Here is a 14,620-nt window from a genome sequence, read left to right as displayed (position 1 = left end):
AACATTATTGTCAATATAGGAGGAAGTAAATTTGAGTACATTTGTCAGCATTATCCTCTTATATATAGATTGGAAAGGGCTATAAATAGTTTTAGATATTATATAAAAAATAGATATGACAAATATCCTTTTATATTGCTCAAATTTCAATTTTGGTACTTTTATTATATTCAAATTTAAGATCATCTTAAAAAATCTATTTCAACATGAGTTAAAATTTGTGTTTTTAAAAATATTCAACTCAATAGTTTAATCAAAATAAATAAAGGTGTTAATTATTTATACTAACTAATGATATTATAAATGTAGAAACACCGAATCATATCAAATTAAAATATAGAAATTAAATCTTAAATTTTAATATAGTAAAAAACCATAAATATAATTTGACTTAATTTATATACCTTACACAATAATCTTGAGAGAAACTATGCTTTTGTTTATATAAATATCTATAGTAATTTGGTGTATAATAAAATGGTAAATGGTGTTGATTTAAAATAAGTATGAACATGAAACAAAATAATATATTTTATCTAAATTTGTTTCTATTTTAATTTCAAATATTTTAAAATAAAAATTTTGAACATTCAAATTGAATGTCTAGGCATATATTGAATAGCAGTAATAAAAAAATAATGAAATTTATTAAATCATTTGAAACCTATAATGATTTAAATTTCCATTTAATAAAAGTAAAATTATAATTATAAAATCTCCAAACGAAATATTGTTAAAAACTCAGTATTAATCTATAAACATACCAGTTAAAATTTCCATGATGAAAATATAGTTATAATTTTATTTCCAATGCTATTAACGAAGTTCAAAAATTTTATAAATTTGATTATTGGATGACACATACCACTTTACGATACAATAAATTAATAAAAATTAAGTGTTAAAAAACATATTACAGCATTTGAATATTTTATTAGTGAAATTAAAATTTCTTAGTGATAAGTGTTGGAATTGTTTTATAAGAAAAAAATTAGTATAAGGATAAATTTAGTCTTTGATTTTTATTTTTTGGCATTTTAAATTTAATTTTTTAGTTAAATTTGATCATTAATTGTTTTACAAAAAAAAATGGTACAAGGATAAATTTAACCTTTAATGTGTATTTTTTTAGCTTTTATTATTTTTTTGTTAAATTTTATCATTAGTTTTTATAAAACAGTCAAATCGAAAATGTCAACTAAAACATCAAAATTTTATCAATATTGTTGCATGACAACTCACGTGGTGGTCCATATATATTTCATGCTAAAATGGCATTATTTGTCTTATGAAAAATTTTCATTTAGGTCATTTAAAAATTTTAATAAAGGTAAAATTGTACTTTACCCCTAGAATGATAAAATTTTAATTTAATCATTTAAAAAGTATAAAAATATAGGCTATTCAAATGGTGAAATTACATTTTTACTATCGTAAAAATTATAATTTAATTTTGGCCCTCCCAAACAAAATTTTCTGGTTTCGCCCCTATGAATCATGTCAACAAATAATTTAAAATTATAAAAATATTTAATAAATAAAAATTTTATATATTTAAAAAAATATAAGAAGTACTCATGGATTATCACAGAATTACCATATTTAAAAATATGATATTTTAATTATTATTTCTATTAAAATCAACAATTCAATTCTTTTTGAATATTGATGATTAAATTCGACATTTTAAAAACTATAAACTAAATTAATAAAAAATTATAAATATTAAAAACTAAATTCATTATTATACCACAAATTTCAAGTCAACCATTTGCGTTTGAAAGCCACGGTGTTTAGAAGCAGGAAAATTCTTTCCCGTTGCTTGAATCACAGAATAAAACAAATATTATTACAATCATAAAGTCGCAATCCTAATATATAAATTAATGTAAATTTACGGAATTGACCATTCTTCCATGGCGGTGATTTATAGGAAAAGTCTTCGTAAGCAGATACAAATTCACATTTATAAACTTTCAACGATTAAAGTACTTTGCAATTGATTGCATCATTAATTTTCACACATAATATTTAAACAAAAAAAAAAATTCATAAGTTTTACCATTTATTTAAATAAGTCCCTATAACTTTTACTCTAACAAGCCAGCCTTTACCTCTGCTTTCAACCATCAACTTATATTCAAATAAGTCCCTAACATTTAATCTATAAGTGGATTTGTTTATCTACAAATAAAAATTTAATGGTTAATCTTAAATATAAAAAAGTAAATACTTAATTTTAATAAATATTTGTCATAATTGATAAAGACGTGTTAAAATTAGAAAAATAAAAACTAAACTTTCTAACATTTTAGCCAAAATATTTTCATTACATCCCAAAAAGTTAATAAACTTAATATTAAAACAAATTGCGAGGGATTAATGAAAATCAAATTCAAGGGATCTGTTTTGTTTTTATCATTTTGGGAATTGAATTGAGAGTTCCGTACTTCCATATATACTTCTTTGTTTTAGGGAACCATTTATAATTTTTAAATACTTATTATTCAATTACTATATTTGACGTGCAATAAAAAATAATATATTTTTAGAATGTATTCACGCGGCTTTTTATAAATGGAAGTGACATAGTTAAGCTTCGAAGTAATTGTTGTTTACAGTTTTTTTCAGTAACATTAATATTTTAAAAATTAATATATAGAAATTATTCGTAATTAGTCAACATTCAATTAGTAACCTTCCGGGAAATGACCCGTCAGTGGCAAAATGGGGAATATCTTAAACTACAAGGTCATTTGCTAGCCTATCACTCTTGCATAATCAACAAAACCCCGCGCCTTTTCAACTGTTATAAGAATCCAAGTCCGTACTTTTAAAAATCGAAGGAAAAAAATGGCGATGAGAGGAATTGGGTTACTTTACTTGCAATTCAGAGCTTTATTAAAGAAAAATTTGATACTTTCATGGCGGAGCAAGAGATCGACGTTTCTTCAACTCTTCTCTTCGCTCTTCTTCATTTTCCTCATCTACTGTATCGAGAAAGCCACAAATGCTCAAAACTCCAATTCGACGGCGTACAAGGTGATCCGAGACCCCAAGCCGTTGGTTGCTCCGGTGATCTCCCCTTGCGAGGATAAGTTTTTCATCAAGCTGCCTTGTTACGACTTCGTTTGGAGCGGAAATGAGAGTCAGACCGTTGATAGGATCGTTAGAGCCATTAGAGAGAATAATCCCGGTAGACCTATTCCCGAGTCTAAGGTAAAACTTTGTTGAATACGAATTTCTCCAACAAAGCAATGAAATTATATTTTCGTTTAATGCTAAGATTAGGATTCGATTAACGGAATGGCCGTCCAAATTTTTTATTTTTTATTTTTGCTTATTAGGGTTCTGTTAATTATTTTGATGTAATTTTGCTTAACAAATAAAATTTATCAACAAGTTAGATCTGAATTTTGAAATTTGAAAAGTAGAGGAGCTAAATTCGTGAAAATACAAGTACATGGATTAAATTCCTAATTTTCCAAACGTACACGGACTATAACCATTTTTAAACTTTTTTTATAGATGTGATAGTGGCAGAATGCTAGGGAAGTTTTGCTGTAGCTATTCTTGGATAAATAATACAGTAACTTAATCCCATATATATATATGTTATCTATGTCTTTTTTCAGGTTAAATCGTTTAGGACTACTGTTGAAGTTGATGACTGGCTTTTCAATAACCGTATGCATGTGCCGGGAGCTTTGCATTTTCAACAAGTAAATGCAAGTGTGATTAGCTATGGTTTACAGACAAATTCTACTCCAGTGGCAAGACGAGGGCAATATGAAGATCCCACACTTAAATTCCAAATTCCACTTCAAGTTGCTGCAGAACGTGAGATTGCTAGGTCACTAATCGGAGGTACTAAGTTCTATCCTCTTCTAGAAATTTTATTTGCGGGCGGTTTGATTTTGTATTTCTTTGTCTGATTGGTTTATATGATGAGTACAGATCCAAGCTTTAGGTGGACTGTTGAATTCAAGGAATTTGCACACCCAGCAATGGAAAGACTTGAAACTATAGCCATGGTTGGACCGACTTTTTTCCTTGCTATTGCGATGTTCAGTTTTGTGTTTCAGATCGGTTCATTGGTGTCAGAGAAAGAACTCAAGCTTCGACAGGTCTTTCAAATTTTATGTTTGAACTGAGATTAGCATTGCATCCTCATACAGAAACATCATGGATTCTCTTTGTTGACTTTCTGATCCTTTCCCTACAGGCTATGACTATGATGGGTCTTCTTGATTCTGCCTATTGGTTATCGTGGCTAACGTGGGAGGGGCTTATGACACTTATTTCGTCGCTCTTCATAATTCTGTTTGGGATGATGTTTCAGTTCGATTTTTTCTTGAATAACAGTTTTGCCGTTCTCTTATTCATCTTCTTCCTTTTCCAACTCAACATGGTAAAAACATGTTCCTTGATCTTCGCTGATGTTTTGTTTGTGTTTATAATTGCTTTTGTTGATTTCTAGTGTTAATTAAGTCATGATTTGTGACTTGTGATGCTTGATGGCAGGTTGGTTTTGCATTCATGTTGTCAGCCTTCATGAGCAAATCATCTTCAGCCACGACAGTTGGCTTCTCTATTTTTATCATTGGTTTTTTTACTCAGGCAATGCTCCAACTCTAAACTTCTTGATTTGAAATTACATGTTCAGCTATATTTATAGACATTAGTTATTTATTGCAGATTGTTACCACCGTCGGATTCCCCTACAGTGATTCCTACAGTCAAACCCTTCGAAGTATCTGGTCATTATTCCCACCCAATCTTCTTGCTCAAGCACTAAGGCTTCTTTCTGATGCTACAGCCAGCTCGACAGACATTGGAATTAGCTGGAGTAGACGAACCGAATGTGCTCCAAATGATGATGAGTGTGTAATAACAATTGTATGTCCATTTCAAAATTAAAGATTTTCTCTATTGAGAATGTTTCCCATTATATCTTCCACATACTCTTCACTTCTTTCCTTCCTGTCTGCTTCGTTCTCCTTTCATCAGGCTGCAATATTTCAAAATGTTTTTGGATAGTTAAATCATTCGTTTATGCTTTATTTCACTTGTTCTTAACAGAATGATATCTACATATGGCTGTTGGCTACATTTATTGTGTGGGTTGTTTTGGCTATCTACTTTGACAACATAATTCCAAATGCATCTGGTGTGAGAAAACCAATATTGTACTTTTTGAGGACTGGCTACTGGACAGGGAAAGGTGGAAAGGAAAAAGGTAATTAAATTCCAAATTCAATTTATATTCAAGAATTTTCCTATTGAATTAGTGAGCCTAACTTATATAGTTTTCTGGCTTTCTCTTCATAGAGGGTGGTGTTTGTAGTTGTATTGGTAAAGCTCCACCTCTAGAGCATAATACTCCTGATGATGAAGATGTCCTTGAAGAGGAAAACCTTGTTAGAACACAAACAAGGGAAGGTACCGTTGATCCAAATGTTGCAGTTCAGACACGTGGTCTTGCAAAGACATTTCCTGGGACCAGAACATGCGGTTTCTGCTGTAAGTGCAAGAAGACTGCACCATACCATGCTGTTAAGGTAAGCAAATCCCTTATCAGCCTTATGCTGTCCAAATTTAAGCACCAGAACCTAAATGGTTTTCTCTTTCCAAAGTACTATTTTTCCTAATATACCTCTAAAGGAAATTTTCTCGTCCCAGTTGTGCTATGTTGGGTCATTTAGGATTGTAAGAGTTGTTTAATTTGATTGGTCTTTGGCCTGCTAGCACCCTTTCAGTTGGACTTCATGCAATGACATCATTATGGCTCCTAGGCAATGTTCTTCCCTATCTATATTTGTTCAACAAGTAATGATTTATCTACAATATGAATATGCATTTAGATTTGGAACTTAATTATCTTTTTCTGCATATCTTGTATGGGTGAACCTCACAAAACATATTGTAGATGTGCATCTAGATTTCTTCTGTAAGTGGAGATTTAGTTAAAATCTGCTGCTTACTTGTAAACTTGTCTTCAGGGCTTATGGGTGAACCTTGCAAAGGATCAGTTATTTTGTCTTCTTGGACCCAATGGAGCTGGAAAAACCACAGCAATCAACTGCTTGACTGGCATAACACCTGTGACTAGTGGAGATGGTAAGATGCCTTGTTCCTCAAATCTTTTTCTCTTGATGCGTATTATTCAGCACAATGACTCATCTAGGGAAATATAATATGTTATAAATTATAAACAGCGTTGATCTACGGTAATTCTGTTCGAAGTTCTGTTGGTATGTCAAACATTCGAAGAATCATAGGAGTTTGTCCTCAGGTAACCCTCTCTCTCTCTCTGTGATATGCAGCCATTCATAGTCGGCAGGTGTGTCAGAGCTTGCTGTTTTCAGCATTTCTAAGAAAACATATAATATCAATTGACATTCGATTCGGATCTTAACATTTTCTGTATCTTGCATTTTTGTAGTTTGATATTCTTTGGAATGCTCTATCCGGTAAAGAGCATCTGGAGCTGTTTGCTAGTGTCAAAGGCCTACGTCCATCTACAATCAACTCGGTATGTACCACGTAGATATGTCTATCTCTGTATAACCATTTAAATATTTACAAGCATGCCAGATGAAATCTTTTACATCAGAAAAGACCCTTTCAACTATCCTACCCATAAAGATCGATTTATTTGCTCAAATCGCAGGTAGTTCAAAAATCATTGGAGGAGGTCAGACTCACAGAAGCTGCAAAAGTGAGAGCTGGGAGTTACAGTGGAGGAATGAAGCGCCGACTCAGTGTTGCAGTCGCCCTTCTAGGGGATCCAAAGTTAGTCATTTTGGATGAACCGGTATGTCAATCAGACCTTATCCTCACGTTAATGTGCTTAATCAACTTCGCAAGCACTTCTCTATCCCCTGGTACCTCATCTTTATTCCCTTATGACTGCAGACTACGGGTATGGATCCGATAACCAGAAGGCATGTATGGGACATAATAGAAAGTGCAAAGAGAGGTCGTGCCATTGTCTTGACAACACACTCTATGGAAGAAGCTGATGTTTTAAGTGACCGTATAGGAATCATGGTAAAAGGTAGACTCAGCTGCCTTGGAACCTCGATCAGGTTGAAGTCACGATTCGGTACTGGTTTCATTGCTAATGTTAGCTTCACTGGAAACAACAATGGACTTAGCCCTCCCAACGGAGATGCAGCCGACACAACACACCAACGGGAGTCTGTAAAACATTTCTTTAAAAAAGTATGTTGTATAATTCCAACTTATTTAAACTCTTTTGAGTTTCAAACACTTGGTTTCTCATTTGGGCTCGTATTCTTTCAGCATCTAGACGTGGAGCCAAAGGAGGAGACCCAAAATTTCTTGACTTTCGTCATTCCTCATGATCGAGAAAAGCTTCTGACTGTGAGCACTTTCTAATCTCGGTTGGAGTAATCTCTTTTTTTTTTTTTTTTCCTTTTTTTGCTTTGCTTGTTAATTATTTTCATTTCTTCGGTATTTGTAATCTCAAACAGGGATTTTTTAAGGAGCTAGAAGAGAGAGCAGGAGAATTTGGCATAGCAGATATACAACTTGGTCTCGCAACCCTTGAAGAAGTTTTCTTGAACATCGCAAGGCAAGCAGAGTTAGAAAGTGCTGCAGCTGAAGGACGATTAGTCACTTTGACGATAACGTCTGGAGCATCAGTCCAGGTAAGTGCAACCAAATTTGATGATAGAATCATGGATATATAAAACTAAAATTGAAATTTAACATAATTTCGAAATTAAAAATCCTCAAAACGCAATGCAGATACCAATAGGTGCAAGGTTTGTGGGGATTCCCGGAACAGAATCCGCTGAGAATCCTAGAGGTATCATGGTTGAAGTCTACTGGCAACAAGATGATACTGGGACACTCTGCATTTCAGGTCACTCCGCTGAAATACCACTACCTCAAAATTTTCAACCGGTGGCTTCTGTACCGTCTCATACCCGGAACCTCTTTGGCCGAAGAGGACCAGTTCAGGGAGTTGTGATCAACCCGGATGAAAGTTTTAGATCTACTTCATAATCATACATCATAAACACCGCCTCATACCAGGAAACTCTTCAGCTGAAGAGCACCAGTTTGGGGAGTTGGTCAGGCCGGATTACACCTACTTCATAATCATACATCATAGACACCTTATTTTCATCATCATTTTACTTGTTTGCTTGAATCACTATAGTCATCTTTCAGGTTTTTCATACGTATATTTTTTGTGGGCATAGTAAGTAATTATTTTTTGTAATTATATTTTTATTTAATTTATAACATTTTGTTTGTAGTTGTGGAGGCCCTTTCTTTAATATCATCTGATAGCAAAGGAAAATATTAGTTAGCTTAGTTAACAAGAGAACACAATTATAAAAGTTGGAACAAACTCTAATACGCAAGTTAGAAGCCAAAAGGACAAATAAAAATAGCAAGGCAAGTTTAGAAGAAACAAGCGAAATGAAACAATTTATCACAACGATGATTATTTTGCGGCATGTTTGAAAGTTCAAAATCTATTGATTTACACTCAAATTCACTCACAAACACTGAGAAACATTGAATTTTCAGAGGCACTCAGCCCGCGCACACATCCTATCGACCCGGTTTCAGTTTCAAAGCAAGTTCTATTAATTTACACCACAAAGCATATGTATCTTGAACCTAATAGTGCCAACAACTCCTCAAATCACAATAAGATCACCTCCTCCACTCTACTTGAGTTGCCTTGGCTGCAAAATCGAACCAAAACAATAAAGTTATTTATTAACATGGGAAAAAAGATAACCATTTTCGATAAAGTAAATGGTACAGCATAACCATTTTCGGTAAAGTAAATGGTACGGCATTCTTTAGCTTCTTATGTGATAGGAGCTATAGTGCAAGTGCTAGCTGTGAACCGACATTGGTGAAATATGTGAACTAAATAAGCTAATATACAACCTTTAGGGAAGCTGCACAGTGAAACATGTCAAGCTTACAACAAGCTATGAACAAAAATAGGTAAGTATTAACCAAGAATCAGCACTTCATACCATTTCTGTCTCTGGATGACAGTGGTCTGTCGCTTTTGCTCCCTTCCTTCCCTGCATGAACCAGTCTCTGCGTCCTTGGTGACTGTGAGTTGATTTTACTATTGGCTGAAATTGGCAGAGACTGGCGACGAGCGAGGTTAATTTTTTCACCTCCGTCCTGGCTAAATCGAGGAGAGCCTTGCAGTCTCAGCTTAGCCTTGGCAGATTCAGTTGCTGCCATGTAGCTTGGCAGTGCAGGACTGATTTGGGGCCCATTCTCAGTATGATCTTGTTTTGCAGGATTAGAAGCTTTCCTGCCAGACTTCTGATTCTCATTGTTGGTTGAATCACCCTTCCTGTTCAGCTCCACGTTTGCTATGGGATTATTTTCATCCTTAACAATACTATCTATCGAAGGCTTTGAATCAACAACAGAAGGATCTGCATGAAATAAACCTGATGTCTCATTCATCCCTAATGGCCCCGGCATAGTTTCAATGTCAGGTGATTTCAAAACTGCCACAGTGGTCTCTTTTTTCATCTTCTCAGCTGAGCCATTCACTTGTGAAGCAATCTCTTTATTAACCTTCTCAGCCGAGTTATTTACTGTCAAGGCTGTTTCTTTCTTCACCTTCTCGTTCGAGCTCTTTACTGTCAAGGCCGTCTCTTTCTTCATCTTCTCAGCCGAGCCATTAACTGTAGCTGTCTCTTGTCTCGTCTTCTCAGCTGAGCTATTCACTGTCCTGGCCATCTCTTTCTTCATCTTCTCAGCTGAGTTATTTATTGTCAAGGCTGTCTCTTTGTTCATCTTTTCAGCTGAGATATTTACTGTCAAGGCTGTCTCTTTCTTCATCTTTTCAGCTGAACCATTTTCTGTAGCTGTCTCTTGTCTCATCTTCTCAGCTGAGCTATTTAATGATGTTTCTTTCTTCATCTTCTCAGCTGAGTTATTTATTTTCAAGGCTGTCTCTTTGTTCATCTTCTCCGCTGAGCTCTTTATTGTAGTTGTCTCTCTTTTCATCTCCTCAGTGGAGCTATTTACTGTCATGGCCATCTCGTTCTTCATCTTCTCAGCTGAGCTATTCACTGTCGAGGCCATCTCTTTGTTTGCCTTCTCAGCCAAACTATTCAGACTCTGTTCCACAATATCCGGATTAGTAGCGCTTGGGAACTTCTCCAAACTTTGCTTTTGCTTATCAGATTCAACCTGTGACTGCACTGAATTTTCTACTACAGGATTATGAACCTTTCTCAAGTTGCGTTTAACCTTTTCAAGCTCATTTTGTGGGTTTTCCTTCACTGCCATCTCAGCTGGATGACTGGAAACTTTCCTCAGGTTACGCTTGGGCTTATCTAATTCAGAGGTCGCTTGAACAGAGGCACAATCCAGATTTGCAGGACGAATCCTGCGAACACTCAGTTTTGGTCGACCTGAATCAGTTTCAACAACTTGACCGTTAGCTTGTTTCTTCTGCAACTTAGAGGCTTTTTTTGGTTGAGGAACCGGTTTCCAGAAGCAGGATGCTGACCAGCGCTCTAACCAGTTACAGACTGAATTTGGTTCCCCAGCATCATCATGGAGGTGCAAAGGCATTACAGGAGGTGATGAAGCAACAAGCTAAAGAAACAAACCCAACAGTCACTTGCCCAGTGTGTAAGAAAAAGAAGGTAAACAAATCAAATGACATTCCAATTAAGAAATCATGTCTACTGATGGTGAGAAACAGGAGAGATTTTAAGTTAGATTATGTGCAATAGTTTTTGTGCCACTGATTCAGATTTTCTTAAAGATATGAGAAATACCAATGCACCATCTAGTGACAGATAATTATCAATCAGACTTTCAAACATCTCGTATTTGCAATACTTTTGGGTGCCAGGTAATGCCATAATGTTTTCACCATCAAAAGGAGTTTATGGATAAGGATAAAGCCCCGAAAGCATAATAGCTAACATATGGAGTCATCTCTAGAAATGTTGCACAATATCAAGGTAAATTCTATATATTTTCAATTTCGTAAACAAGATATATTATAAGCACAAAAGCAGCCATACCTTACGAGCAAAAGCATTTGCAGACAACTTTCCAATGCGTGCAGGCATATTCACTCCAAGAGAAACCACAGGCTTGCTCTCCTGCCAAACAATGAAATAAGAATTAACAAAGCAAAAAAAGCCGGCTTACCTATTTCTTGAATAAATACAAATTCGGTGCAGGAAGATGAGGACAAAAGCTAAAAAGTACATGTTCTGTACCTAAAAGAATTCATATATACTACGAAATCCTGCATATTGCGATTATGGGAAATAAAGAAAATGCATGGTGTTAGATTCAAAAGCATTTTGACCACCCACAGAACATAGTGTTCAATTGTGCACAAAAACCTCAGGCCAAAGATCTCTTTTAATCATTCTCACTAAACTTACTTCATGATGGACTAGTCTAATTCCATTTACATATGGACCATCAGATGGCCAATACAAAATTTAATTTATATAAAAAATCAAGTTGCAAAGTAGTAGGCATGCCTATTAAATTTGAACAAAAAGATTAGTGATTGTAAGATAAATTTCAATTAGTAGCACCGGGATCATGAATGGTAATTGGTCCATGATCGGATTCACAAAGAAATTACCCAGAGGTTCATTTGATTGTATTTCTTCTGCACTTCAAGACCACCATCAGAACGTCTGGCCATTACTCCACGAATATGACTTTGTAGCTTGACAATCCCCATCACACAGCACAAAGTAGCAATAGCTTGTCTTCTAACCAAGTGACCACGAATAAGTGCCTGCAGCCTTATAATGCCTTTGAGGGCCCAGAATGCTCGGCGAGCCTTCACATAATGAACTAATATGAGTGTAGGGATAATCTCAACTAAAGGTCCTTCCTTGGTTATATAAATTATTTGAAAATCGATAGTAACATTTCACAGGCAAAAGGATAAACAGGCAAAAGGATAAAATACCAGGTAACCCCTAAAAGCAGCCTGAACGATGGTTGCTGCTTGCTTTTGCTTCATTCTTTCAGGATCATTTTGGAAATATTGAAGAGCGGATTCCTGAGAATCTATGCCTTGACTCACTGGCAGTGATATCCTGTCATCGTTAGAGATATTTGCAGCCTCCTTGTTTTCCAGTTCTAATTTCCTTTCATCTCTCTCATTTCTCTCATTAGCATATTGATTAAGCTGTGAAGGGAAAGGAGGAGCCACAGGGACTTCAGCTTCTGATGCCCTGGCTGAAACCAGCACCTCATTTACATTGGCAACATTCTGCAAATAACAGTCCAATAAAAAATAGAAGTGTACATTAATATTTTAGGATTGATGGAAGAAAGATGCCATATCATGTTTATCTCATAACTCGAGGAAAGAATGATACATTCCCAAAACCAAAGCATCAAAACAGCCATGTTAAATACAACAGCTCCCGAGAAATTTCGGGGAAGCTACCGCTCAAATCAGCTAATCCTTTACAATTACTTAACTTTCTCAGTAGAGGGAATGAAGCCACCAAAAATAAACCAAATGACAGAGGAACTATATGCAGTTCCTCATGTACATAATCTAAACATTATATTTTTCGTTTAGTAGTAATTAGCAATAAATATTACCTCCCTTCCTTTATGATAACCAGTTTTCGAAGATTTCTTTCCAAAAAGCACAGCCTTAATCCATTTTCCCGGTGATTTTCCCATTTCGCGAAGTTCAGGAGAAACTGCAAATACCTTTAACCGACTTTCAGCATCATTTTATGCGGTAACAGCTTAAGAATACATTTAACCATAAATTCAATAATAATTAAAAATAATGCAAAAAAATACAATGTCAAACGAAAATAGAAATTACGCATAGCAAATTACAGTATAAATTCAAAGTTCAACAAACAATTATAAACAAAAAGCAAAGCAAATTACTAGAATCCGTTAAGAATCCAATGATCTAACAGATTCAAAGACAAATTTCAAAAACTTGAAGAAATTTAAAATAATTAAGCCAAACATTTACGATCTACTGTGAGATTAAATAAAAAATAAACAGATATGGCGCCAAAAGGAAAAAAAGCAAAACCAAACATCTTAAAACTAACAAATTTACACTAGATCTGATACTTACGTCACAAATGCAGTACTTTCAGAGCTCAAATCTACATTCCTGATTTTCAAAAAAACACCGAAACATCAGTTTTTTTTTTCTTCGAAACCAAAGAAAGAAACACTAAAAAGAAGAAAAGATTTCAAAAATCGAGACAATAGAAATCAAAATGTACTATGAGAAAAGTTAGCACAGAAGAGAGAGTAAGCTTACAAGCAAAACAAGAGGAAGATTTTCCTTTTTGTTTTTTTGATTCGCTTTGGCTTCGCTTTTGTTTGCAGTGGTTAGGTGTCTTTGTATTGAGAGTGAGAGAAGGATCTAAAAATAACGGTGACTAATCCAGTACAAGCGATTTTAGTGTAATGATTTTGAGTAGGACAGTTCAGACCGTCAGATGGAGAAACTTGACAGAGATTGTAACCGACAGTGGGATTTGACGGTTGAGATTGATAAAAGATGATAGGCGTTGGCGTAGGGGATGATTAAGATAAGTAAAAGAGGGAGGTGGTGGTTGCCCTATATTACAGTTACTTCGGGAACAAACAAACCAGCCGCAAGTCAAGTTTACATATATTCGCAATTTGTAACTTAAATTTTAGAGATATTTTGTGTATTCGTAATTTAATTCACTTAAAATTTATTGTATTATAATTTAGCACGATGTTTGTTGTTTTTTTATTGCATTATATAGTTGTACTTATACTTGTATTTTTATGTTTTAATAATTTTTTTGTCGTCTCGTAAAATTTGTTCAATTTTTCTTGAAGTCTTGTGCTGAACTTACGTTTCTGCCCTTTTACCTTGGTGTCGCGCGTCGGAGTTATTATTTAAGTAGTGGCAGTTGCACGGGTAGAATGCCATGATGAATTGATGGATAGATGTGGCGTTGGATACAACCCAATATGAAGTAAAAGCAGAAGTAATTTGCTGCGATCTGTTTAATTTATTTTTTTTATATTTTATTATAATATTGTTATAATATTTAATTTTATTATCATTATTATTTTTATACTATTTGTAAATAAATGTATTGTATATCTAAACATATATTTTGTAGCACCCCAAACCCTACTCGAAGTTATGGCGGATCCGATGCCACATCAAAACGTAAAAAAATTCCATTCTAAGTCCGAAAATCGTACTTAATGTTCAAAAGATTAATTCATTAAAGGTTAAAGTGAATGGAAGTCGTGCACCGTAGGAAACCTAAAAAGAGGTGGTGAGTCCATCTGATCGCTAATACCAAGCTCCTTCGGATCCAATCCTGACATGCATACCGCCATTGCCACACCTTAACGTCATGGATATTTCTAGGAAACCGATTCGATTAAGTCATTTTAGGAAAAGTGATTAATTTTGAAAAATATTTTCATTCATGAAGCTTTGCTTGTTGTCGTGTTATTTTGAAATCAACTGTTGTTTTTGAAAACGCGCCTAAAGCTATCCAATTTCAACAATTAAAATAAGTATTACCTATCTTAGTAATACATATTAAAACCATCAAAA

At 34.5% G+C, this 14,620-nt stretch overlaps 2 protein-coding genes across 3 annotated transcripts; one reads left to right on the top strand and one right to left on the bottom strand.

Moving 5' to 3' along the window:
* The first annotated feature begins 2,785 nt into the window (after positions 1–2,785).
* On the top strand, positions 2,786–8,670 carry LOC108463791 (ABC transporter A family member 2). The gene is made up of 16 exons (XM_017763705.2): positions 2,786–3,219; positions 3,636–3,867; positions 3,958–4,127; positions 4,226–4,411; positions 4,525–4,620; positions 4,699–4,899; positions 5,083–5,239; positions 5,332–5,561; positions 6,003–6,120; positions 6,219–6,295; positions 6,446–6,535; positions 6,674–6,817; positions 6,919–7,227; positions 7,309–7,389; positions 7,500–7,676; positions 7,777–8,670. The coding sequence occupies exons 1-16, from the start codon at positions 2,854–2,856 to the stop codon at positions 8,035–8,037; spliced, it is 2,895 nt and encodes a 964-aa protein (XP_017619194.1). The 5' UTR covers positions 2,786–2,853; the 3' UTR covers positions 8,038–8,670.
* LOC108463792 (protein IQ-DOMAIN 31) lies at positions 8,442–13,439 on the bottom strand. Of its 2 annotated transcripts, none has more exons than XM_017763707.2 (8): positions 13,328–13,439; positions 13,136–13,174; positions 12,634–12,747; positions 11,987–12,292; positions 11,651–11,854; positions 11,070–11,150; positions 9,036–10,632; positions 8,442–8,732 (listed from the first exon to the last, which is right to left on the bottom strand). In XM_017763707.2, the coding sequence occupies exons 3-8, from the start codon at positions 12,715–12,717 to the stop codon at positions 8,701–8,703; spliced, it is 2,304 nt and encodes a 767-aa protein (XP_017619196.1). In that variant the 5' UTR covers positions 12,718–12,747; positions 13,136–13,174; positions 13,328–13,439; the 3' UTR covers positions 8,442–8,700. The 2 variants fall into 2 exon arrangements, with proteins under 2 accessions (XP_017619196.1, XP_017619195.1); XM_017763706.2 differs by having other exon boundaries at positions 12,634–12,737; positions 13,328–13,438.
* Positions 13,440–14,620: the final 1,181 nt, after the last annotated feature.

This window comes from Gossypium arboreum, chromosome 11, assembly GCF_025698485.1.
Source record: "Gossypium arboreum isolate Shixiya-1 chromosome 11, ASM2569848v2, whole genome shotgun sequence".
In the NCBI taxonomy this organism is placed as follows: Eukaryota; Viridiplantae; Streptophyta; class Magnoliopsida; order Malvales; family Malvaceae; genus Gossypium; species Gossypium arboreum.
This window is presented reverse-complemented; position numbering and strand designations above follow the sequence as displayed.